This window comes from Diorhabda sublineata, chromosome 5 (genome assembly GCF_026230105.1).
Source record: "Diorhabda sublineata isolate icDioSubl1.1 chromosome 5, icDioSubl1.1, whole genome shotgun sequence".
In the NCBI taxonomy this organism is placed as follows: domain Eukaryota; kingdom Metazoa; phylum Arthropoda; class Insecta; order Coleoptera; family Chrysomelidae; genus Diorhabda; species Diorhabda sublineata.
In genome coordinates this window covers 8,440,187-8,467,729 of record NC_079478.1, presented here as the reverse complement: position 1 = coordinate 8,467,729, position 27,543 = coordinate 8,440,187, and the positions used below count along the sequence as shown (strand labels likewise).

Sequence of the window (27,543 nt, the reverse complement as noted above, 5' to 3'; positions counted from 1 at the left end):
TGCCAAAAGAGGTCCGTAGTGTACAGCATTGTTTAAATGAAATAGAATAATTTCAAAATCATTTACTAAATTGGTATGAAAACCTGTAAGAGTTGAATCATTCAAGTTCTGCTGCACATTATTGTTTGACTCAATTAAAAAAAATCACAATTACATTAAATTATGTTACAATTGGCAACGCTAAAGGAGTTTATGAAAACTTACTAGCGACGCCTATGCAGAGGTCGTTGAAAATTTTTGAGACAGGGATCTGAACGAAGGCTCGGCATTTTTTGAACAAGCCTCGTAACTATGGAAATGTTTTGTATATTGTGTAACCTATTTTTTAAATAAAACATTACATCATTACAACAAGCTCTTATCTACTTAGTCCTGACATGAAGACGGAGTACTTTCGACCCACCTAAAGTAGTCGTGAAATATTAACAAATATTTGTTAGACCTACATCAAAGAAAATATGAAAAAAAACGCCAAGGACGGCAAACACTTTGTTATGTAAATCCTGGGGCTATGAAAGTCCTTGATCCTTCCCTCAACCCTTACGTCAATACAGTAGTATGACGTATAATTTTGTGAAATACATTAATTTAATCGATTTGCAAAAAAATCGATGGCGAAATTATTACAGAAACTAGGACATAGAAAATGATGCGTTTTATTAATATAATAATAGAAAAATATTTTATAAAAAATTCATCCTAATTTTTTCTACTCGAGATAATTTATTTTGAAAGCAATTTAATTTAACATATTCTTTGTACAGAGAAAACGAATCTCCATATTTATAGCAATAAATAGTCGTATGTAAGTAACATCGAAGAAAACACCATGGTGTCTTAAAGTTCGAGATATGGCTTAATTGTGAACTTCTGGAAAGAAAATAAAAAATTACTAATGATGATCAAAACATGAATTATAGTGAAAAATTATGAAAATCTGTCTTACTCTTTTCGCTAGTCAAAAAATTTTTTCTAAAACCTTTAGCGTATTGATACAAATCGATTCTGGAGTTAAAACTTGCAAGTTGTAGTACTCTTGGTCCATATATCGTGCAAAGATTTTTGAATAAGGTTTTTGAAGTTAGTCTTCAGATCATTGGCAAGCTGAACTGGGATTTCAGGAGGATTATTTGGCTTCATTGGCATGGCGAGAGAGACTGTTATATCAAGAACAATAAGAGTTTGGTAGATATCGTGAATGTTTTGGACTATTGGATGGTCGGTGAATATGGTTGTAATCGACTGTATTGATGAAAGAGAGTCAGTATATATGGCGATATGTTTATGGGGAGGACAAATAAATTTGAGAGCTTGAAGGATACTGTATAGTTCACCAGTGTAAACACTACACGTGGAGGGTAACCGGAAAGAACTTATGAGCTCGTGGTTTGTAGTAATTGCGTAACCGACATCGGATTCAGCTTTGGAGGCATCCATATAGAGAATTAGGTCGAAGAATTTTTTATGTAGAATTTCTAAGAATGCTTTCTCTACAAGGACCCTAGGGGATTTCTTCGATTTTAATGATTATAGTTTAGACCAAGTTAGCTCTGGGAAATGCAAAAATCTGCTCTGATTTATACGATTTGTACCAAGACATCATTTTGTAAAGTTCTTATACGAATTGTTTCTGTTCTCGCAATTTCAAACTTGTAGTTTTAAAATGAGTAAAACCAAGGAAATATCGGTTGGAGCTAATGCTTTAATCGTAAGTCTTTATAGTCTAGGCAATAGTAACCGTACTATCGTGGCCGAATTAAAAATACCTGGACGTGGAATACAACGTGAAAAAATATGCATCCACCAGGAGCATTGGGGATAGAAAACGTAAAACGTTCAGGGCGGCCTCGAAAAATCACATCTGCTGAATATAAACATATTATATTGATGAGTAAACATGATTGCCGACTCACAAGCACAGAGATAACAGTATAGATAAATGAATCTAGGAATTTGCCTTCGAGTATTTCTGGAGTGAAAAGGAGAGTGGTGGCGGTGAATAAATAAAATCAAGAGGTTGCAGTGTGCTAAAGAATAAAAAAATTGGACACCAGAAGAATGGAAGAGAGTTTTGATCAGTGATGTGTCACAGTTTGAGGTATAAGCAGAGAATGTTTGTGCGTAGGTCAAAAGAAGAACGGATGTTAGATGTGTAATCCCGACCGTTTTACGCAGCGGAGACTTGGTGATGGTGTGGAGTTGCTTTGGAGGACGACTGGAGACCTGGTAGAATAGAAGGGATTTTGAAGAAAGGTTATAAAAGATATTAAAGGAAACGATCCCAAAAATTTCTCGAAGCAAACTATAAGTAGGCAAAAACTTTTGACCGGTAGCTTAAGCACGTAGTTTACCCTTGAGCGATGTCCCACCCTATTATAGACAGTCTATATAAGACGAGATGTTTGAATCTAGATATGAAATGATACTAATTGGTCAGCCAAATACTAGAATTTTGAGTTTTGAAAATGAGTCAATTTGCAAACATACCAATATCTATATTTCTGCCCCTTTAAAAAATTTAAAGATATGAAAAACTACCTCATACTCATTTTCAATAGTTTGTAAAATGTTTTGCAATTGAATTACATCAACTCTGTAGCAGGAGTGGATAGAAAAACTGAAATTTGTTAAAATCTTGATCTTTCTAAACAGTGATAGAATCTACTTCAAACTCCTATTAAATATTCCAAAAAATTTCTGCGCGAATATTTTTAAATGCACCTATGCATTTCTGCAAATGCTATGTTTATAAACAATCGATTGTAGATGTCCACATTGATCATTCTATTACTCGTTTTCAACCTATCCATACGCCAAAAACATCACTCATTCACTATACAACTGAACAAAATTGAGTGTAGTTCAGCAGTTACATTTTTCTCAATAAAAAAGATCCAATAATACGATTCCTTAAAATACCAGCTAAAATGGTCTCTTTCTTTCAATTCTATGAAGCTATAAAGATTGGAGAATGAGGGACGATTCGATAGGACACGAAAAAGTTACCTAAGTTATGGTAATTGGTTGAAATGTAGCTGTTTTATTCAATATAGAAATGCCAATATTATAATAATTTTTAACATTGCATCGTTATACTAATTTCTATATAAAAATTCAAGATATTCTGTATGCATTCGCTATTATTCAATGAAATTACGTACTTTGATTTCTATCGCATGCTTTCTCATAAAGTTATCCTAAAAGTTCCATACATTTTTTATTTAGAATAATGTCGACCATGAACATGCCAAGAATCATATAATTTACGAAGACCAAATTGATCAAGAGAAGCTACCGGTTAACAATTTATTAAATTTTTTTCAGTAGAAAATTACACATTGGAAGTCGGTTATGCTTATATAAATCATCCGACTTGTGAAGATTAAGGGATTAAGAGCATTGCAAAACTTTCAAGCTCGTATAACAAATTGTTGTCATAAAATATCATACTATCCGAGACTCGTGAATTCGTTAGACTAGCATTCACATGCTGGATAAGTGGTAGGATACAAATCAAGGAAGAAATAAGAATAATGTTCTGAATTTACCGAGAAAGACATATTGAAAAAATATTTTTTAGTTTCAAAACGACTACAGATACAAATGAAATCAGTTCAAATTTCTCAGCTTTATAAGATCAAGATCAAGAACTGAAAAAATTCTCATAAGAAAAACCATATTATCTATAATCTATAAAGCTCTATTCAGTATACTAAAAAGCTTTCCTCGGATAGAATCAGATAGTTATAGATGGCGACATACATACCATTTTAAAAAAGAAATTGAAGAAACAACTGAAGGTAAAAAAGATAAAAGAACAGTACATGAAAGACCTTCAAGAGGAGAATCAGAAAAATATTAGAGCAACAATACATAGGAGGAGAAAGTAAAAAAGTAAAGTAAAGAAGAAGCCCCGAAAAACAAATCGGAAAATAAAGATCCGTCTAAGCCCAGAATTATCAATTAAAATGTAAAATCAAATATATTGACTTAAAATATAATAATAATAATAAGAACAATAAACATAAAAACGAACTTATAAAATATAAAATATAAAAAAAAGAAAGTAGATTAGTAGTGGATTCTTAGAATAATGAGAAAATGATACAGATCAATGAAGAATTGAAAAAAAATAATGTAGACATATTGTAATAGAGAATTCAGCTCTAACTAATTTGGAGACAAACAAGAAAGAAGAAAATTATTGACTAGGATATGGTAAGTTGCAAATTATGGCACAATAGTTTACAACCAATAAATGATAAACTATACAGAAGTAAACGTATGTGCACCAACTGAGAGGGCAGAGAAGAATGATAAAGATGTGGGAGATTTTATCACACTAGATCAAAAAACACAGCTTTATCAATACTAGATCCAGAAGGTAGAAGAAATAGAAGGCCCCAATCAACGTAGCTAAAAGAAATAAAGGAGGACCTGACTGGAATACGTCAAAGACAAGACCACTTGGAATATTATTAGCGTCAGAGTAGATTGTTCCATCTCGCAATAACCTAAGAAACAAGACAAATTCTCTCTGGGCAGAGCCAATAGCAGGGAATAGTTGTCGTCAAAGTTTGCAGGACATGTTTAACAGCTCTCAACGATATATTTTTATTTCATTTACGTTAATATTACACGGCTATTCAACAAACTTCATTGTCAGATGTTATAAAACGATATAAAACATTTCATACTCCAATATGGTATAAATTTAGTACTCCCCCTGTATTTAATAACGGCTGTAAATATGGAAATGTGAAATAACATGCTCGATATGTTTTATATTTAATAAAATTGAACAACTACAGTAATTGGAAGTAATTTACTGAATTAGTAATTATTTTAAACTCCGTTAAATAATACTTAAACTGTTAAGTAATAATATTGATTATAATAAACCATATTGAGTAACAGAAATCTATACTAGTTACTTAAATTATAGTTATAATATTATTGACAGATATAGATCAATTGCATTTGATTTATTTTGTAGCTTTCATGCCCTCAAGTCAAAATTTCAATGTAGATATTGTAGATGTGAAATTAGCCATATTTTTCGAGATGAAATATGGATTCTAGACATTTCTCGAAAACTTCGATAGAAACTAAAGGTATAGGATAGTGGGAAATTTATTTCTCAGTGCTTGTAGAGCCAATCGAAAGTTTTAGAGTAATACCTATTACTATTTCTTCCGATTCCATCAGGAAATACTTTTTTATTCACTTCTATATCCTAACTATTAATTAGAGTAATAAATAAGAATACACTTTGATTAATAGGTGCAGAAGAGGACCCAGTACACTAAGTGTGAAAAACTTTGACTGTTCATATTGGCATTAAACAAAGAATTGTTGGTATGCTAAATTTTATAAAACACTCCAGTATGTCAGACTTTGTCAGACATACTGGTTCACATCTAGAACATTATTTTGTTATTAACCTGGTACTACCTGTCCAACAGAGGCGCGCTCTTCTAGACAACCAAATTGATGTTCTGAAATTGAGTCAGAAATTGCCTAGTAGACATTTGATATTAAAACTCTCATTTTTCATTGAGTTAATATGAAAGATGTATTGTGTCTCTAGGGATGAAACAAGACAATATTACACTAAGCCCAAGTGAAGCAATATCACCTGACGTACTTCCTACGGCCACATATGAGAATTATCGATTTAACACGATAGAAAACACTAAATTTCTCCCACGTGTAGAATACACACTTGGCACAAATTTCATAAACGTTTTATAAACTGAATCAATTATAAGTTAGTGCTTTTTGAATCACTACAAAATGTACACATAAATTCAATAATTCAATCAAACCCTCCGACTGTGTAATAACACATAAATTAATACTTAATAAAATATCACTTCAAATAAATTAAAGGATTCATCAAAGCATGTAGTTGTCTCGAAAAAGTGGAGTAATTGGAGAAAGAAAGCCAAGTTCAAGGTCATCGAGTTATGAAATCGATCGCAAGTTTCCCACTCGCGGTGCACCAGATCTGTTTCCCCAGGTGCACAACCTGCTGTAGACTACAGTTTCTGTGTGATCTACTTTCTCGTAATTTTTTTCATATTCTGCGATTACAGAGGCGTGGTAATATTTTCACAAAATTGTTGTTTATTTCCGGTAAACATATACTGGACACTTAATGATGTAATTGAAAAAACGTCTATGTAATATTAAGAAAATGTCTACTAGGCAAAGTGATATTTAATATTGCTACTGTTAATTGGATGAAATCAATTTTTAAAACTTTGGAATGTGAATTTTGTTGAATTTAATTAATGCCGCTTTACCTTTAGGTCTTTGGGGACTGTTTGTGGCATTTGTCTAAGACTAAGGTTAGAATTTGGCTATTATCATTGAATATTACAAGGGGGTTGACAAAAAAGTAACTTTTCAAAAGTTTATAACTCACAAATAAATTAGCTTTAATACACGTACGAAGGAAAGTGTTTCTGTTGTGGATTAAAAAATATTTTTTCCGTGAAAAAACAAAAAGAAACCCAATAAAAGTTATGTAAATATTATCTTGCAAGTGCTACATCCTATGGAATGATTTGTGATTGGTTTAATGCTTTAAAAATATGCCATAAGAACACGGCTGATTCTAATCCTCTGAGTCAGTCATTTACTTTAACTGTTCCGGAAATTATTAATAAAATTAGTATCTTGTACTTCATGGAATAAAATGACGTGACATAGCTAATGAGCTAAATATTTCAACTGATGGAGTATGCTATATTTTGTGTTAAAGATTACATATGCAAGGTAAGTGCTCGGTAGCGTAATGCTGAACAAAAGCTCGATGGCATTATAATTCCAAACGAATTCTTGGATATTTTCTAACGTAATTCAAGTTATTTTTTGCGTTGATATGTAATAGTAGATTAAACTTGAGTACACCATTATACCCAAGAAAAAAATAGAGAAATAATGGAGGAATGTACTCCCGAGGCACCAAAAATCCTATAAGGTTATGGTGTTATACTGTGTTATTATATAGTGTCGGTAATTTTATACTTAATTTTTTTCGTAAATCTTTCGTAAAAACAAAGAATTTAATACAAAATTCATCGAAATCGGATAATTTTTCGATTTTCTAGAGTCACAAAACGAGGGTATAAATAAAATAAAAAAAAATTTTAAATTACCATATTCTCTTATCACCATTTTCCTGGTATGACTGCCTACGATTACTTAAGGCGACTTAATAAAAAGAAAATGCAAACAAATGAAGTTTAGTTTTTAATACTATTAGTTCTAAAGTATAATGCATTAGAAAATGTTAAAAAAATTCGTTACGTGGTATTACAAGTTTGACAAATGGATGAAGTTGGAGTCTCTCATACCATTTAGTACACAATATACTTTACTGATGAACTGCACGTGAAAAAATATCTTCACGATTGGTAACAAAGAATCTGACTGAAAATGGATGAGTTATGGGTCCATTGGTAAATTGCTGCAAATCAGTGGTTTGCAGAGATTGAACAATTTTTCTTTCGACTCCCATTGGTTAGTGCTTATTTTTTGTTAACCTTAAGGGTGGAGCAACCTCCGTACATCACTTTTCTACAAATCACAAACAAATTACGTTTTCTGGAGATTAAATACATACTACTATGTTATGTGTATGATCTTAGATTCATTAGACGAAAAAGATTTAATATAGTTGATGATAATTTTCATTTTATTTCAGGGCGTAATGTGCCTAGGATGTGGACGTCTGTGGACGGCACTACAAGTAATATGGAGTACATTTTACATTGTATGTGGTGCTGCTCAACTGATGGCAGGAATATTTTTCCTGATTTCGGTACCTGAAATCCACATCTATGCAGTCTTGGTCGCAGGAACATGGGTAAGTTACAAATTTTTGATATTAAGGAATTATCGGAACGGCAATTTTAATAAAATCGATTCTATGTGTGGCATATCGTCGGCCTAATTATCAGAACGCGTAACTCCTTTACAGGAGCAAGTAAAAACTATTTGTTTTTACTATGAATGGGAATGATTTGAAGGCATTTATGAATCTACTTGTAATAAATATCAAGGAATTCAATTTTAAAATTTATTTCTAACTTTGCAAATTACATTAAGAAAATGAACGTTCAAACTTTTCTTTGATGCAATATCCAACCTTATTTGGAGTTACGAAATGCGAGAAGAACTAGGACTTTTTATTCTTTATGTTTAGAACTTTGCTTACAACATACTAGGTAATAATTTTGTAATGGAAGTCAAGAATTTTTCATAAGAACTTCTTATTCATAGAGAGAGCACACACAACCATCTGTTTTAAACTTCTTTATTATTTTTATCAGTTATCTTAGGAAATATTAAACGAAAAACGAAATACAATAATATTTTATTATTTGTGGAACTTCTTAAAGCAATCTTCCACATAAAGGGCTGGCTTTTCTTTACATGCTGGATAGAAATAATACGTTTCTCTACGTTTTTTTGCTTGGGTACATATACGACATGGCTTTGTCGGACGTTTTTTTTTGCTAGGTGGTAGACTCTCTAAATAATGAAGCTCTTGCAATTTCATTTTTTTCGAAACTGGTTGAATCTCTTCTCCAATCAACGCGACGACGAATTCTTCTCTGAACTTGATCAGTTTTATTTTAGAAGTAGTTACTTTTTGAAAAATTTTGTGAGCTTTGTATATAAATATCTCTAAAATACGTAATGAAACCATCTAATAGTCTTTCTTAGATTTCCATAGTACTCAAGTTTGAGTCAGTGGTCTCTTTTCTTATCCATATTGGATTCTTGATAATTATAATAATTCGACAATATCTGAGATACTGCTGACGACTATGGACGTTTATATATGATTTAGCTTTAGAGAAGCGACAAATCGAATCGTGTTTGTGCGTGTCAGCGTACGAATTAACACGTAGTTGGCTTCCGCGAAGAGATGTTACAGAAGCCAACTACGAGATAATTCGTAACACCTTTTTTTATGCTTTTTGTGATAACTATTCACTAGAATTTGAGTTTCTAATAATATAATGTAATTAAATCAAATTGTCATTTTAAACGCAATTCTGAACCTTGCCGTAGCAGTCAACGTGTTAAAGACTTCATTAAAACTAAAAGCATATAAATTTGGTTTCAAAAAAATCGCCATTATTTAGATAATTCCCTATTTAACTAAATCAGTGTTAACCTTTAAAGTAAAAGAGACTGAAGTTTATTGTGAGAAAATACATCTGTGAACACAGTTCATACAAATTATTATTCTCTTTTTATAGTGGCACATGAGGGTGAAGCATGTTTTTTAAATTCACGCAAAAATGCACAAAATTTTATTTACACCACATAAAAGAATGATATCAATCAAGTTAAGAAATCATCAAGGTTTAATAGTAATACGAGGTTATTTAACGTAATCAATCATAAAATACGGTCAAAGATACTTTTACTATGAACGTTGATGTAATAATAAATATAAACTTTTTAATCAAAAAAAAAGGCTATTAATACTGATTTGATTTTATGAAAAAGATTTGCACCATTTTCAATCGATTATCTTAAATAAATACTGTACAGGATGTATCCGAAATAATTTGAGATGTTGTTATAGGCAAGTAAGATTAAAAATCCTTCTAAACCTATTTGGTAACATCAATTAGGACTTATAATTTTATTATTTCAATAAAAGCACTTACATATAAACAAAAAAGTATATTATTCAAAATATTTTTCTTTATCTAAAGAACAAGTATTTGCTTGATGTCTAATAGACTACTGACTACGTTCAGAAGAACCGAAAAATTGTAATCAAATCATTTCAGTAATCATTGGAGATTTAAATATCTGGAAATACATTTTCTGTGATATGGATTTCTTACTGTTTCTTCATCATTTTTATGACCGTCCTATATATCTTTTCCGTTGGTTATTCTGCCTGTATTATAGTAATTTCCTTCGTCTTACCTGATCCATCTGACTAAGTTTATTTGACACTTCCTTTGATTACTGCATTCTTCTGCCTGTCAGCCAATGTTTCCCTTTGTAGCTCTTCTTAGGATTTTCTGTGTTACAGATGTTCCATCGTATTGCGCCGTGGTCTTACACATAATTTCTAAACATTAAATGAATGCTCGTTTCTCCAGATACGATGTTCCAGATATTTCTACGGCTTTTTTGACTTCTAGGAACACAGCGCTTGTAATTTTACCCTCGAAATATTTGAATGAAATTACTTGGTCAATTATTTTGTTATCTAGTACCAGTTTACATCGTTAGGGTTCTTTAGCTATTGTTTTACATTTACCTTGCTCTGTTCGGGATATCTATACAGAGAAGACTTAGGGACAGTAAAATTGCTGACGATCTGGTCAAGCTTATAACCACTCAACCGCTAGCAGGACCTAAATCTACAGTGGGTATCCCTTAGCGGAATAAGTGACACCTTGAACGCCGTTTAAATAATAAATCGTTATGATGAAATTGTTAACACAACCAAAAAACATCAAATATTTTGTATCTATTTAAACAGTTCATATGAAATATGAAATCAGGTGATCATTATATTTTTGTCTTTTTATATTATTTTCAAAACAAAACGAGAGCTCTAGGAAACAATGTATTTTCATAAAAAGTACCTTTGAACGTTGTCCTTCTTTTCGAACTTTTAAACGAAATTCCTTGGTATATTAGTTTTCAGAACAAAAATAGTTCTTTTGCATAGATGCGTAAAATGCGTTTTTTTAATGACACATGAGAGTATTAATTTTTAGCCGAGACCACAGGTCTAGACTAAAAATTCCTTTGAAAGTGCCAGGACAACACGAAATACAAACAAAAATTTTTGTACAAATGTGCATATAAATTCACATCGTCTGAAAGTCATCTGGACGTGGTTTTTTGTCCTAAAAAGTTATCGCTTTTCAACAGCTATTGTCTTGAAAAGAAATAAGCCAAGTGGCTGGAAATCTGGTATATACAAAATATAGTTTGAACAACATAATTGAGATTTCTAACAAAATATTGAATTGTCGATCTTCTTCCAAAAAAAGGAATATATCGGATAAAATTGTGGAAGCAACTCTTCAAGAAATATCTAACGTTCCTGATCACCAGCAACATGGAACGTCTTCGGTAATTTCTGTTTAGTAATTGCTCAAACTTCACTGTCAATTATTATCCCAATAATAATCAGTTAATAGTTGACTCTGTTGAAAATAAATCTCTTAGAAAGTAATATTTGTAATGTTTATTTTGTAAATTATTTTGACAGTGCAAAAAGTTTAAATTGAAATGCAAAAATATCAAGTTTTTTTGACAATTGTACAAAAATGTTATTTTTCATATCAATTAATTGATTTGTTAAGCATTTATTTTTTAATAATTCTATAATTATAATTTAACATAATAAGCACCTGTAATTGTGGTTACCTTTGACTAGTTTATCTACAAAAATCACGCTTTCAGTGTCCCAAAATATGGTTGCATTTTAAGTTTTTTCGGCTGTGGCGAAGATCGATGTTCTCTATATCTCTATATAATGCATTAAAAGAAACTCTAATCTTTAATTATGTGTTTAATAGTCACACTTTGAGCTTGCAATCAGGCGTAATGGACTTTTCATCATTTTTGTACGTGGTTGCAGTTTTGAATGCTCTGTATAAGACATTTAAACTCACGACACCACTATGTTATGTGGTATTGCAGATTCCCCTAATCTATCTACCAAATTTTTGTGGAATTATTTGTTGGGGTCAACTCTTGTAAACTGGATCAGATCTACAAGTTTCTACCATGATAATTTACAATGATTATTTTGACTCATATATTGGTCAGGGGCAGAGCAAAAGTTACACCTACTCATATAATTATTGTTACCTTAGCACCTTCACCATATTTTAAATTAATGTATGATTACATTTGAAACTAAATATTTACGAAACTAACATTTGCAGTAGGAAACATTCAGAAAAATGCCAAAACGTATAAATTTTAATCTACAGGGAACTGAATTGTTTTCGTATTTTCAAACTTCTTCCATTCCTCTAGCAGTTAGAACTACCTCTTGAGTTTCCTAAGGGGTGAAAAGTATTTTTAATTTGGATTATTTTTTGGAAAATATTGGAATTTGGAATTTTTTCTGAATAATTATGGTTTTGAAATTACCAATTTCGATCATTCTCATTGAAAATTTTATTTTATTTTTATAAATTAAGTAAAATATGCTCTTACCTATACCGATTTTACTTTCAAGTTTTTCAAAAAATAATAAATTCCGTTGATGGCGATAAAAGGTAAAATATTCTTGTTATCTTATTAAAATTCAAATTATAAAAATGTTTAATTGTACACCAGAAAAAGTTGATTTACGAGGGTGGCTCAAATATAATCGAGATAAACGCCCTAACACATTTATTTATCATCCAAAATATTTAAAAAATGTATAGTTTTCCTAGGTGAAACCTCCTCTTTAGTTTCACATTTTTACTACTTCTCCGAAAGCAAATAATATAGTCATGTGTGCAAAAACTCCTCTACCTCTTCGTCGATATTGATTTTTGACCACCAAGGGCTTCTTTCAGTGGTCCAAACATAATCTTAGATGACACCTTTGCTTCGTATTGCGTTAGCAAGCGGCGCACCAGTATTTTGCATCGACGATAGACTCTACACTACCAATACTAATGCCGAGTAGATCCGAAATTTTCGATCAGTTATCCTATGGTACTCCAAGATGAGTTGTTCTACGCCAATGTTGGATGTTGATTCCTGGCCAACGATCATGCGGCTCATTCTCGGCGGCCATCTTTAAGCGCTCTGGCCCATTTAAATACAGCAGACCTACTCAGGCAATTACCACCGAATTGATTCCGTAATGGTTTTTTCGTGTTTTTAATTCCTTTCCATACCAAAAAACGAATGACAATACGTTGCCCAACGGCGTTCGGAATTTGACGTTCACTCATAGTCGTAGCACGCGCTTGAAATGTAAAACTATACCACACTGTTAGTTAGGGTCTCAGCTAACATATAAAAAAAGTTGCAACCTTCAAAACATACAGGCGCGCCATCTAAAGCGTTTGTCTCAATCATATTTGAATTGCCCTCGCAATATTAAAATAATGAGTATGATAGTATCGTTGTCAGTATCTTATCCATTTTATTGAAAAAACTTGAAGGATCTAGCTCTTTTTTAATCAAAGGCGCATGATCGTGAGTTACGTGGAATCGTGAAGTTAACAACGTCAACTGGTGAGTTGGACTTTTTAGAAGATTTCTATAATCCATCACCAACCCAAACACAATTCTAAATCTTCATAGAAACCATATTTTTCTAACACGAATGCTTCCATACTATGACTTTTGGTCAGCTAGGTCGCCCGAATTAGCCTCTAATCGAAATAAACTTAATTTTAGTTATAACTTTCGAATAAACAGTCTATTAAACCAAGTTTTCTTACTGGAATTATTCAAGACGATGGTAGATCTGATTTACATTTCATGCGGAGTTATACGAGTCATTTCATGTCTTATACGTTCCACAAAGTCTTTTAAATTTTTTGATTGGTTAATATAGACATACTTTTTAAATGTCTTTACAGAGAGAAATCGAGGTATAAGATCAGATATCCTAGGTGACCACTTCATAAATCCACGTCTTCCAATCCTTCTATCCTCGAACTGGTTATCCAGAAACCTTCTAACATCAATGGTGCACCGTATTGCTGGAATCACGTACTGGGATCCAAAATTCTCCTGTTATAAATAAATAAATCTTTCACTGACGAATTCTACTCAAACATGAATTTTTGGAAGCGTTGTGTGTGTTTTGTCTTGTTACCGATGTCAGTAGCGATAATTTTGTCGATTTACTATACCAGTTGAAGAAAATTGAAATTTTCATCAACGTGCCTAATGAAGATTTCACAAAATTCCTAACGTCTGTCCAGATCATTTTCTGAGAGTTCGTGAACAAGTAAATTGAACTTTGTTTGGGTGCATTTTTCATTCTTTGAAAACTTCATCACAAACGACGAAAATTTTGTCTTAAGGCCTTATAACTTTGCAACATCGCTTATTTCTGGTCTTGCAGCATCCCTCAAGCTTCCTGGTTCATTAAATTTCGCAATAATTCTTCTTGGTTTGCTTCTAGAAACTGGAGTTAAATAAAGCACATATTTCTTTATGATTTCGCAGTCTATCGCCGTAACTAACCATAAGTATAATTTTTATCCTTTTTCTTTCGGTTAAAGGAACCATTATAATAAAAATGATGTGACATAACTCTGTATATTATATGCATTTTAAGTTTGTTGGTTCGTGACATTATTACAAATAGAGCTGACCTGTAAACAACGATTATTTTGTCAATGACCAATATATTTTCGAAATGCGCCTTTAATTTTTAAAACATAATTGCATCATAGATAATTGCAATATTTCTCACAAAAGCGTGGATTGTTAATTAAATAATATAAATTCTTATACTGCTGCAATTTATTACCATCACGTGCTTCTAAATATATCTCTACAGAGTGTTTCATTAAAATTTGTCCATAAAGTAACCGAAGGAACTTTAGCACAAAATACGAAATGCAACCTAGAACACGACAGAGAATTTCATTACATATATTCCATTTTGAATCAGAATTGAATTAATACGTTATTCAGCGTCAATTTGAATATTCAATTTTGAAGATATGTATATAATATTGTTTTTAAGATATAACAAAATTTATTACACCCCAATTGTTAACTAATTGATTTGCAGACAATGAATACATAAGTATTTGAAAGCTCGGAATATATTAGAGTTATTACAATTAAGTGTTTAATTTTGCCACATTCCCATGCGTTTTCTTATTGGGAACGTGGCAATGAAACACCAAAGAAGACTAACTTATATATTTCATATTTTCTGAGCTTTCGATGTATTCATCGTCTGTTTGTTGGTCTCTTGTTTTTGGGTATGAGTATTTTTTCAATATGCTTGATATTATTCTGTAGAAAGGTGGGAAATATTTTCTTTTTTCGACATTGTAGTAGGAAGCATCTTCTGTTATATTCTTTCGCCATTTTCACTTTTGGTTAGGATTTTAAATTTTTAACAGCTAATTGAAAATAAGTTCTTGAGATGGTTTGGAAGTATTCCATATTTGTATGTGAATTGTAACGAAGTCTTTGCCAGCTATATTATGAGCGTTTTCTTATTGGGAACGTGGCAATGAAACACCAGTATTCCAAAACTCTGAAAATATATTAAAGTTATAGTCTACTTTGGTATTTCATTGCCACGTTCTCAATAAGAAAACGCTCATAATAGAGACTTCTGTATCAAGACTGCAGAAACTAATACAGCTTAGTTGTTGCAGTTATTTTTAGAAATTAAGGTGAAACTTACTAGCAGTTGAGTTCCATGTAAAATTGTAAATGTGAAAAACCTCAATTTTGGTTTTGATTTATTTTCTTTCCAAATTCAACTAATTTGTCTTATCGGACTGGTTGTTTTCGAGTAATTTTCCAATTTGTTTTTTGTTTTTAAGAAAACATTTTTGTCAACATTACTAATGCCACCTGTTGCTTTCAGTACGAAAGACGATATTTTTAAAATAATTGTGTGACGTTTGATGTGTTAAAATCATTGCGTAATTGCTAGTTACTCAATTCCTATTTTGCTTTTTCCCTTGCGGGAAATTTTGGATCGTGTGGGAGAGATACAATTTGCCACCTTTGCTCTCTCCCCCATTACCCAAAAGACGACTTTGCTAAAGTGACTTTTTTCACTTTCAAATAATCTACTAATAGTTTCTAAGATACAGTATTTTGTATTCTTATCTGGCCACCCTGTAAATATCCAAAGAGGTAATTATTGATCATCACCTCCGTGACTGAATTTTATAATAAGGATTTGTTGAATAGTATTTTTTTATTTATTACTACAATTAGCAAAACTCATATTACTTATAACATTTACAATGACATGAACATAAAAGTAACACGTTTTTTACAACAAATACCAATTTCGTGTGGATAAACCGTCACGAAAGGATGTTTTCAACGGAGTACTTAAAATATTAAGTCCTCTCTGCTTTTAATTTTAAAACAAATCACCTCGATTCATAATCGGCACAAATGGAAATAATTTGATGATTTGTTTTTTTACCACATTTTTTTTTTGTAGAATGCATTAAGATTTTTATCTAGTAACGATTTCTTCTCACCGCCCACGACACAGATTCTAATATGAAATATCTTTTACATCAAAATCTCAACATACCTAAAATAAATTTCATCCTCTTTGAACTACCTTTAAAAATATTTGTAAAACGATTAGGCAGCCAGAAATGCATTGTCAGCTCAGATACCTGTTTGTAATCGCATTGGTATCATCTACCTGCATAATACTGCTAAGACCATTGGTGTAGGCAAAGGGTTTTACTATTGACATAATGTTGTACAAAATATCTTTGTTTCAAAAATAATAGTATTGTGTTCTACAGTAGCATATCTGAAAATAAATTGAGAGTTAGATATGTATAACTGTGATTATGATGAACTTGCACGTGCGCAAATGAAAATAATTGTTAAATCAAAACAGACTATAAATTGAAAAATTAGCTATTTCAACTTTCTAGTAACCAAGAATGAGTATTACTGAATAAATTCCAATAACCTATAATTTGTTTTTTTTTTGATAGTTCAATATGTAATGCAAAATATATCAGAAGGCGTGTGTTTACAATTATGCATGAACTTTTGACCATGAGAAAGCTATTATCGAAGAAAAGTGCCGCGTTTACTCGTAGTCGATCAAAAACAACAACGTGTTGATGATTTAGAGCAGCGTTTGGCCATGTTTACACCTAATAAATCAGATCACTTCACTCCGGAATCAAAACGATCATCATCTGAGTGGACTGCAGCCGGTGAAACACGTCCAAATGCTACGACTTTAGTATTTTGGGATGCGCATGGTATATTGTTCATCGGCTGTTTCCAAAAGGGAGAGACAATCAATAGCAAATACTACATAGAGTTGTTAGATCGATTCATAAGTCATGGCAACGATGTTTAAATTGAATAAATTACACTTAGAATTGCTTCCTCATCCACCGTATAGTCCAGATCTGGCCCCTAGTAACTACTGGCTATTCGCTGATCTCAAAAAAATGCTCACCGCTTAGAAATTCCCCTCAAATGAAGAAGCAATTGCTGAAACTGAAACCTATTTGGATGCAAAAGATAAATCCTTCTACAAGCACGGCATCGAGAAGTTAGAAAAGCGTTAGAATGATTATATTACTCTTGGAGGAGATTACATTGATGAATAAAATCGATTTTTGTATCTGTTAAAAATTATTAAAGAAACTAATTTTGAAACACAAGAGACCTAACATCAAGAACATTTAGAAACAAACATAAAAAAAATTTAAAAAAAAAAGAAATTTATGATAGATATTATTAGAAAAAATCAATACTTTCAGTTGACTGAAATAATACTATAGAAATAAAAAAAACTTGAATCGTTTCTAAAAAATTAATATGTCTTAAACATTCTCTTCCTTACATTATTATTTGAATAAGTTCAATTTCAAATCTTTCAAAGGCTTGGGAACCTAAATATATAGCTTGAAAATCATATAAAAAAAAAGAGAATTTGAATTTGAGAGATGCGGTGAATGAAAGGTGAAATATATGTTCTAATTTCATATACATATTAAAGTAAATATAATTATAATTTTGTGATAGAGCGTTACCATATTTGCTTTCTATTCCCATACTTAACCAAGTAGCACCTCACATTTTATGACTTATCTCTGAAATTTTGAACATGTAGAGAAACGAAAAATAAGACAGGAAACGTTAAAGAATGATCACTACGTAGGAAGCGATAATAGAACGAGAACATTGACAACATTGAATAGAAAACCGAAGTATAATAAAAACAATAGGTTGCAGAAGTTTATGGTGCTTTTGAATATTAAACTTCCAAATGTAGAAACGAAAAAAAAAGTATTTATATTCTCGTGATTTAATTTATTAGATTTCCATAGCTTCACTTAACCGTGTTCTATTTATTTTATATTACTCAACATATTTTTGTAGAATACGGAATATCGAGTTAATTAAGAAAATACTCCTTATGAAACAACATTTGAATAATTCATTAGTTAAATGTTGATTCAAAGAAGAATAAATATACATATTTGTGCAAGCTGGAAGCTAATTTTGTATATTTGAACGTTTTGTTAGTAGAAATCTTACAAAAAATTCATGTACTTTGGAATTAATACAATTATAATCTTTTTAATTAATTCTGAAACTGAAACTTCAATTTATAATAATTATTTTTTGTTTCAGAACATTATTATTGGAATTTGTGGAGGAATTATAGCGTGTATAGGCGTTCTATCTCCAAGAAGGCAGGAAATTTTGCTCTATTTAGCCATTTCGATTCTTACAATAACTATTGTGAATATAATTGTGACTGAGTACTGGTTTTACACTACTGATATGTCGAAGATACTTAGAAAATATAGTAATTATCTGCTCATAGAATACGGTAAGATTATTTTCTTCATTACAAAACAAAATAGCAAACTCAATTTTCGTAGGTATTTATAAATAAGGAAAATAAATAGTTGAATACATTTAGAAAAATGTATACCCATCATACTTTTTCTGATTAAATTCTCTACTTTTTACACAAGCTAGTTAAGTAATGTATTTATTCTAATATTTCATAAATGAAAAAGAAAAAGGATCTAGAAAAATAGTTCCTACTCTTTGAAAAGGAAGAAAAAATATATGGACTGCTCATAAATGAACAAAGGACCAAATATATGGAGATGGGAAAGGATCTGAATAGCTGCAACCAATTGAAAGTGACGAAAGAGCAAAATAAGAAGTATAGATTTGATAAAGTCTAGGTGTTCGAATACATGGAAGTGTCAGTGACAAACGAAGGAGGTGAACCAGGGAAATTGGCAAAAGACTAGGAGGACTATTAAGATCCAGAGATATTTCAAGAGCCGCATTTACAAGACAGTTATACAATCAATGGTTTTGTATGGCAGTTGGATCATGAACAAAAAAAAAGAAAACAAAATAAACACATGGGAGAGAAAGGTACTAAGGAGGATTTTCAAAGGTGTGCAAGAGCACATCGAGTGGAGAAGAAGAATGAACGCAGAGATCAAAGGACTGTCTTGTCAGCTGAGATGAGTTATGTGGTGAGAGCAAAAGGACCCTGTTGGATGGAGCATATAGCCAGAACGGACGAGAAAAGAGGGCGTACGTACAAGGAAAACATGGATAGAAGCATGTAGAGAAGATTTAGAAAGAATAGGAATAGAGAACTGACATGAAGCATGAACAAAAATAGGTGGAGGAAAGCAGTAGAGCTACTTTATATATATAGAGAATCATACTATATCGTTCTATTGGGAGGAAAAATCACACATTTATGATAATTCTGTAGGTTATTTACTTCGTTTTTTCTTATTACTTCTCTTTCACGAAGTATAAAACATGAAATTTTTTTTCAAATCCGTATAAATTGTATAAAATATGTTAATTAAACATGTATTTTCAAAATTAAATTGTGAAGTTTTTGATTTTATTGATGTTAGTCAATATTTTTTAAACGAAATGTCAAATTATGAACTAGATTGTACACTTCCGTTACAATGGAGGTAGTAGAATTTGTTACTGATTATATCGATTAAAATGTAGGAAATTATATTGACCAGATTTAAAAATTGATGTGAAATGAAATAGACCATCAAGTGTACAGAAAATTGGTGCTAGCTAATGAAGAAAAATTCAAAAACTACACAATTGTAATTGTGTTTAGTAGGATTTGAAGACTGCTGTACTTTCTCTTCCACATTTTAGAGTCACATGCAATAAATCTTTTTTTTTTCTTCAAGTATATAATAATATCTGTATTATTTTCGGTAGCACAGATCGTAGAAATAACATTTTACTAGGAAAATAATGAACGCTCATTATTGAACTAGTAACGAAATAATGAGAAACGATACCAACAACGTCTTATTATGGGCGTTGTAACCAAGTAGGCAGGAACTGTCATTTCATTTTTATTTAATTTGATGTTTGTCAGTTTTGAAAAGTGTATTGTACAAATATCTCAAGAAGAATTTCAATATACACCACCTTGTAATATATGTCACTCGGAGCAGAAGACCCATTATATGTTTCGCCCAGTTTCCTTAGCCTTTTCATATCATATTTTAGTTAGTTTGGTTTTTCCCCAATATAATACATAAAAAATCATGATACCAAATATTTAAGGACTTAGGGGGAAGCTATAAATATTCTGTCCTCTGGTAGCAAATTCTAAACTAATTGATACTAAAGTCCTTTTGTGATTAACTTTTTGGTTGCTAATTAGACATTTTATGTCATAACTTTGCCCATAAAAACATTTATAAATAGCGTTAGTATTTTGGGGATGAGTACGTTTTCCGTGGCGCCTGGATTTGATTATACCGTTTAGTAAATCGACCCAAAACAAATGGAAAATGAAGAATGGAATTTTTCGATATCTTCCTTCGTTTTCGAGATATCGATAGTTGAATTTGGAAAAATTTATTTTTATTTAATATTTGTTTCGAGATATCGATACTTGAAGTTGGAAAAATTTATTTTTATTTAATATTTGTATATATCAACCTAACCTAACTAACCTAACCTAATTTAATCTAACCTAACCCAACCTAACCTTCTGGTGGTGCACTTTGAGTGCAAAAAATTCAAAAATCGTGAATTTTTTATAGCCAAAATTGTCAAAAAAAATTTTCTTCGCGTCTGGATTATTTTGGGGAGGGGGGGCTTCGAAAATAAATACACTTTGGAAAGCATTCAGAACATGCTGGAAAAAGGATATTTTTATTATTTATTAAATTACTAATTAAATCTTCAAACAATCATTAAATATCTTTTTTATTTTATCAATAATGAAAAACAACCGACAATTCTTTATGAAAAACATCAAATTATTGATGTATTTATCGTATGTTAAGTTATATTCAACACGGAGTGATGAAAGTTATCAAAAATGGCTCATTTTCCTATAAAAATCTGGTTTTTCAATATAATTTTGGAGTATCAGGGTAAATAATATAAAAATTAAATAAAAAATCGTTTTTTATTGAATTACAAGATTCATATTGAATTTGAGGTGATAAAATATTCATTTGAAACGAACGCCATCTGTTCAATAAAGCGAATTTTGAACTAACGTTTTATTATAACTTTAAGTATCGATATCTCGAAAACGAAGCGAGATATCAAAAAATTTCATTCTTCATTTTCGATTTATTTTGGCCTAATCCTGTTAAAACGGAAATCGTACTTTCCCCGTATTTTGAACATACGGTATTCATAAATATATTCCCCACGCGCAATTACAAAATATATGATAATTCACCATTGTGATTAGTAATGATTTAATATACATAAATACAATTGTGTCTTTTTGCGTACTTCTTCCCACTCAATCACACGACACTGATTTGTTCGTTGTACGGAGATGGACCAAACCTTTTCAAAACCGGCTATTGAATAGGTACATTTAAAAATATTTATAAAGGTCACACAAAGGCAAAAGCTCCGTCGGACCCTCGGGCCAACTTATCAACTCAAGTAAAACGTCGTGATTCACTAGTTTATTGCATACCCGACACAGAGATATCCTCGTCTCTTTCAAATTTAATAATAATTATGACTGAATAAATTCGTTACTTGTTTATCTATACTTTCAGCTTGTTTCGTGTCGAGAGTGGCAGCCGCAGTGGTGTTTGTGGTTTCATTTATCGATTGTCAATTCGCTTTTTGTTCAATGCAATTCGTTTCAAAACCCAGGAATAAAAAGTTTAGAGGATCACACGAACAACTTTCCGATATCGAGTACATCATACCTAGGGTAAGTACTTTTCATTCATTATTCATAATATGTTTACACACGTGTCTAACTTTCACTTTTTGCCATTAAATATCGACATGTCCTTTATATCGTTCGAGGTACTTATATTTACTACAGCGAAGAATAACTTAACTGAAAATTATTATTAGCGCATTTTTACAAAATTTTCACAAAATAATCATATAACTTACCTAGAGTTAATTATTTCCGAAATTTTTTTCGTAAAAAATTCGCAATTCATAAGTTTTCCCAGACTAATTCAAACTCTTGGGAGATACGGTTCGAAAATTGTTGACGTATTTATGAGCATTTATTTTGATTTGGTATTTCGTGACCTAAGAAATTAAGGTGACCATGACATAACCTTTTCTTTTGACGCTTTTTTGACAATTTTTAAAACGTACTGAAGTTTTATCTGTAAGAAGAAAATATTACGTTTTGGGAAAGATAGTTTGGGTGAAATAAAAGTTGAGGTATATAACTTGATATAAAATAATTTTAGACATAAAAAATAATTTATGCCTCTGATATTATGACATCCGCACGTGACAGCTGACAGTTAGGTCACGCGACGCAAAAAACTCAGGTTTTTTTTATAGCAACCTATCAAAGTTAAGGCATTTGATTGACTTAAAATTTTCAAGTAAAAAAGTTGGTGTTAATAATAGTATAAATTTTATTTCTATATTTTGAAGTTGCATACGAGATATTTTACTACTTTTTTGAGAAAAATTTGAATATCAAATGGCGAAAATAGTGTTGATATCAACTCAAAAATTATTTTGGATGTGATATTTCGTGTTTCGTATTCGAAAAATATGGTTATCACAAACATACGCTTTATTTGAAAATTTAACAAAAATTGAAACCTACACTAATTGTACTTTACACCGATTTTGTGAATTAGACCATAACAATCGAATTTAGAGCATAATATAGGTATTTAAAGGAATATTTCGTATCAAAATATCTGAATCGTATCTCTATGTTCACGATAATGCTTTTAGTCGCCGGATACAACAGGATAAAACTAAGTTCATATATTATAGAGGTTAACCTTGTCTAAAATAGCTATTGTATTAATTACAAAGTTTTGGTAGCAGTACAAAATTAGACAATGAATATTCATGATAAACTGCTGTATATTTTGCTTGTTGGTTATTTTTATATTTCAATCAACTTCAACCAAGATACTAGTAAATTAATATCAGTTAACAGCTTAACTTGTTATTTAAATGGCTACCTAATAATGCGATTTATTTAGTTCAACAGACTGTGAAAATGTTTTAGTAAACAGAATAAATACTAATTATAAAACGTAGAGAACTTTTACCTCAAACAAATTTTACCATTACAGATATCAGTATTCATGTCAAATTGTTATGGCGTAAAAACTTCATAATCAATAACATTTAACAACAAAACAAACAGTTCCATTGTTTGCGATGTGCAATACAAATGGAATTGACATACTCATATTTTCACGAGCGACTCAAAACCAAAAACGTACTTTTTCTAAACATTTAATCTTGACCAACGCATTAACATTGCGTTTTGATCCAGTTGAAAAATTCCTAAGAAGACATGGAGTGGTAAAATATGTCTAATATGATGATGTAATAGCTTAAAGAATATTAACAACAGGAATGACCAATTGAAAATTGATCATAAGTGAGTAAGAACGACGAACAGTCGGTGCATTGTTTTTTTTTCAATTGTGAGGCATAATCCGATCAGTGTTTGTTCCAAATAGAACAACTGTAAACTCCGAATTCCACTAGAGGGTTCTATAGAATTTGCGAAATGATATGTGAAGAAAGGTGAAAATACTCCTTTCTTCCTTTTTGGCACGCTAAAAGTCTTCCTGTTTTTTCACACCTACCTTACTTCCCAGAGTGAGTACCATGCAACTTCTGGCTCTTTCCGAGAATTAAAAACGTTCTAAAATGGAAAGGAACGTATACTGATAACCAAAGGCAGTACTTTGAAGGTGATTAATTCAAATTTTCACAGGATTAAGTCCGGTGATAGAATTTGCCACTTCACAGGAGTATCAGCTCCACTGCTAATCCATATTCATATTAATACACATGTTTGTTTTTTATGGAAAAAATTTATAATGAATTAGAGACTTACCTCATTTTTCTTAAACGTTATAATGTTTCTAAAATAATACCTTTTATTTATGTATTGAAAATTTTCATAAAGACGTCTCTCAACTGTTACAAATAAAACCCAAAGACCAGCCACGTTATTCACTATACGGATACGTTGTATTGATAAACAAGAAACTCAAGATCTCACTACACTAAAAATCTGTTTAGACAAGTCAATAAGGAATATAATTAGTTTAGCGGTTTAACTTTAGATATTACAGCTCTTCATTGGACAACTAAAGTTTCATCTTCTGTGAAATATCTAAATCAATTACTATAAAATTTATGAAACTTTTTCTCTGTTTCCCTTATTCTTTTCCAGGTAAACAATAATTAAGATTTCAAAACAGTTTTGTTTATATGAGTATTAAAACTTATCTCCCAAATTTATGTAAAATTTCGACAAATGAAATTAGACGCATACGAGTGTTGTTAATCTCTAGAAAAAGGAGTCACATATAATACTTATAATGGTTAGCTTAGGAGGAATCGCCCCCATCGCCCTCCATGGATCTGCCCCTGATAGCTTTAACTCTCTGGGTAGAAACACAAAATAGAATATAAGAATTTTGTTTATTGTGCAATTTTCACTTTCTGTTTAAGTTTGATTCTTATATTGAACAGTAGATTATAATTCGTAGGAAAAATTTCCATTCACTGTACTATTTTTTAGCCTGCTGAATTAACGATTCAAAATAAGAAAACAAAGTAATTTTTTTCGTATAATAATATGAAATAAAATAATAAAAGTTTTCTCGAAGTACGTGGAAAATGCAATGACCTGCAAAAATCGACCACCCAAAAATTAACCACAATTTTACACCAATTCACCGTGAACCGATCATCCAATTTAGATTTTTTTTAACTATAGATCAATTCGATGACGATGACGTTTTTTTCAGTTTTTTCCATTACCATGTGCCATTTAACAGAAAACTAATAGAAATCGGTGTATAAGTGTAGCTAAATTACATAATTGTAGATACATTTAATGATTTAATCGATATCAAATCTATTATCCTGGATTCTAATTTTATGGAGAAGATATCTAGTTAATGCGTGACCGCATGGTGCGTTCATAATAAACTAACATCGGGATGAAGTTGTTAAACTGGAACAAGATTTTCATAATAGAACAGCAAGAGATATGTTCCCACATGCTATTCTACGTGACACGATTTACCGAACTTGGGGTTCTATGTAATATTGTTTAATCAAGTGTATCAAAAGGCCATTTGTTGATAAATAAGTTTCATACAACAATACAAAAATTTATACGAAAACAAATATTTGCGATATTTTAGACAGAACAGGAGGTATCGAAACAATTAGTACGTAACATATATAGTCCAGTCAATTAGGAATCTATCCAAAGATTTTTGATCCCGGCAACCAATTGATATCAACGTGTACAACTAAGTCAAAATCAGAATCGATTTTAAAAATATGTTTACACCTGGTATTGTCTATGGGGTTAAATCCACCCCTTCTAGGGGGGATATAATCTTAAAAATTAGTGCAGAAATGGATAATTTTATCCCATAACTGTAGAAATATTAACTATTCACGATCTCAAAACTAGCAAAATATCAAATATTATAAAAAAAATGTATTTAATATTTTTTGAAAGAAATTAAAAAAAATTCCAATGAATTTGATTTTTTACTATTTGGACAAAAATTAACAAAGTTCTAACAAAAATTAAATTTTTATGAAATTTTTTAAAAAAATGATACAAAAAGTAGTGAATTTTCAATGAATATAAAAATTAAAGATAATACTTCGTAATATACTTGATACTCTCTATATGTTAAATAAGTTTAAACAAGTTGTGATGAATATTCAAAAATAAATAAAGAGTTAGAATGTGTTTTCTGAAATAGAATTAGCGTTGTTTGGATTAAACCAAATATATAACGAATTTTGTTTTTTTTTCATTTAAATATAAGATCAAAGTAACGTAGGACACTATTTTTGAAATTTGTTAGTTTTAACTATTCCGTTATTCCGTATTTAACTTTTATACTTATTTATCGGTTTTGTTATAGTCTTTCATTCGAAAATCTTGTAAAATTCATCGGCGGTTGAAAATTTGGTATAGGTGATCCATCTAAGTAGTGCAAATTAATCTCGAAATTCATTTCTCTTTGTCCTTGGCTTTTCAGACAGAGGATTGTATCCCCATCATCTATTTTTCGTACGAGAAAAGTATTTTCACTTCTCAAGAGTTTTGTCTGAATTTCGTCCTCTACCTAGTCAAACGATGGTCGTGTTTGCATCTTTTTTCTTTTTCTTGAATTACCTCCCTCCATTCAATTCTATGATAGTTCATTATCATTATGTTCATACCAATTGAACTTTGTCTTACTTCGTTTCCCCTTCATATCTTCATATTGTTTCATATCAAATTTACTTTAGTACATTTTCTGAACCATTAAATTCCCTATTGCGTATGTTATTGTAGGTCGAAATTAACCTGCAAGACGAAAAAACTGTTTCTGTTTGTGCGTTTACATTCATTTATTTGGCGATAGCTCTGCTATAACTCAAAAAACATCCCACGACTCATCATTTGATGAGTGTTTCACTCAGCTTATAAAACGATCGAAGTAAAATATATTAAATCGTCCATAATATGTTTCAGTCCCAATTATTAAGATTAAAGGCTCCAATAATTAAGACCAAACTATTCTTTTAAAAACGCAACCAACGAATGGAGATTAAATTGTGTGCCTAATAGTTCAGTTGTGTCTTATCAATTAAATCACATGATATCGCAAAGACAGTTACTATTTTGGGAAGAGGGATTATTTAAAATTAACACTTTGGGAAGAGACTAATTCAAAATTATTCTAAAAGAAAGAAAATTATACGTAATATAATGAGCGATCTGTGAGAACCGAATTCATTCAAATGATTTTTCGCAACAAATTCATCTATACAGAAAAAAAACCGGTTTATTTATAAAAAACGATCCACAAATATGCGCATCCTAACATATTACCTCAGATATACAAATAACCTTGAAACCCGTCCCATTATAATATAATAATAATAATAATAATAATAAGTAAAATAATTGGGTTTCGTATTACATATTAACGTTAAGGATGTTAATACTTTCAATTCATTTTGAGTCTTGAATTTGATTTCGTTTAAAAGTAAAAACTAATATCAATAACAAGGAATGTTAAAGAATTTTTAAACATTCTGCATTACTTAATTCATTTACATTATAAAATAACACAATGATGAGAATCAATTGTTTTGTTTTCACCTACAATTTTTTTAGGAAAAATGAATAAACGATAGATAGATGTAGGTATTTTCATTTGAATATATATTAGAATATGAAAAGAACAATCCTCAAAATATATAAAAAAATGCAAAAAATACGATAAATATAACAATTAAACATTTTATTTATTGTTCCGTAAT

At 30.8% G+C, this 27,543-nt stretch overlaps 1 protein-coding gene across 1 annotated transcript in view; it reads left to right on the top strand.

Annotated features, from left to right (window-relative positions):
- LOC130444651 (uncharacterized) overlaps nt 1-27,543 on the top strand; it is a 172,983-nt gene that overhangs the window by 130,868 nt on the left and 14,572 nt on the right. Inside the window, exons 3-5 of the mRNA XM_056779904.1 lie at nt 7,715-7,876; nt 18,361-18,562; nt 21,789-21,949. Of these exons, the coding sequence (XP_056635882.1) occupies nt 7,721-7,876; nt 18,361-18,562; nt 21,789-21,949 (519 nt within the window). The 5' untranslated portion in view covers nt 7,715-7,720. The remainder of the gene's footprint in view (nt 1-7,714; nt 7,877-18,360; nt 18,563-21,788; nt 21,950-27,543) is intronic.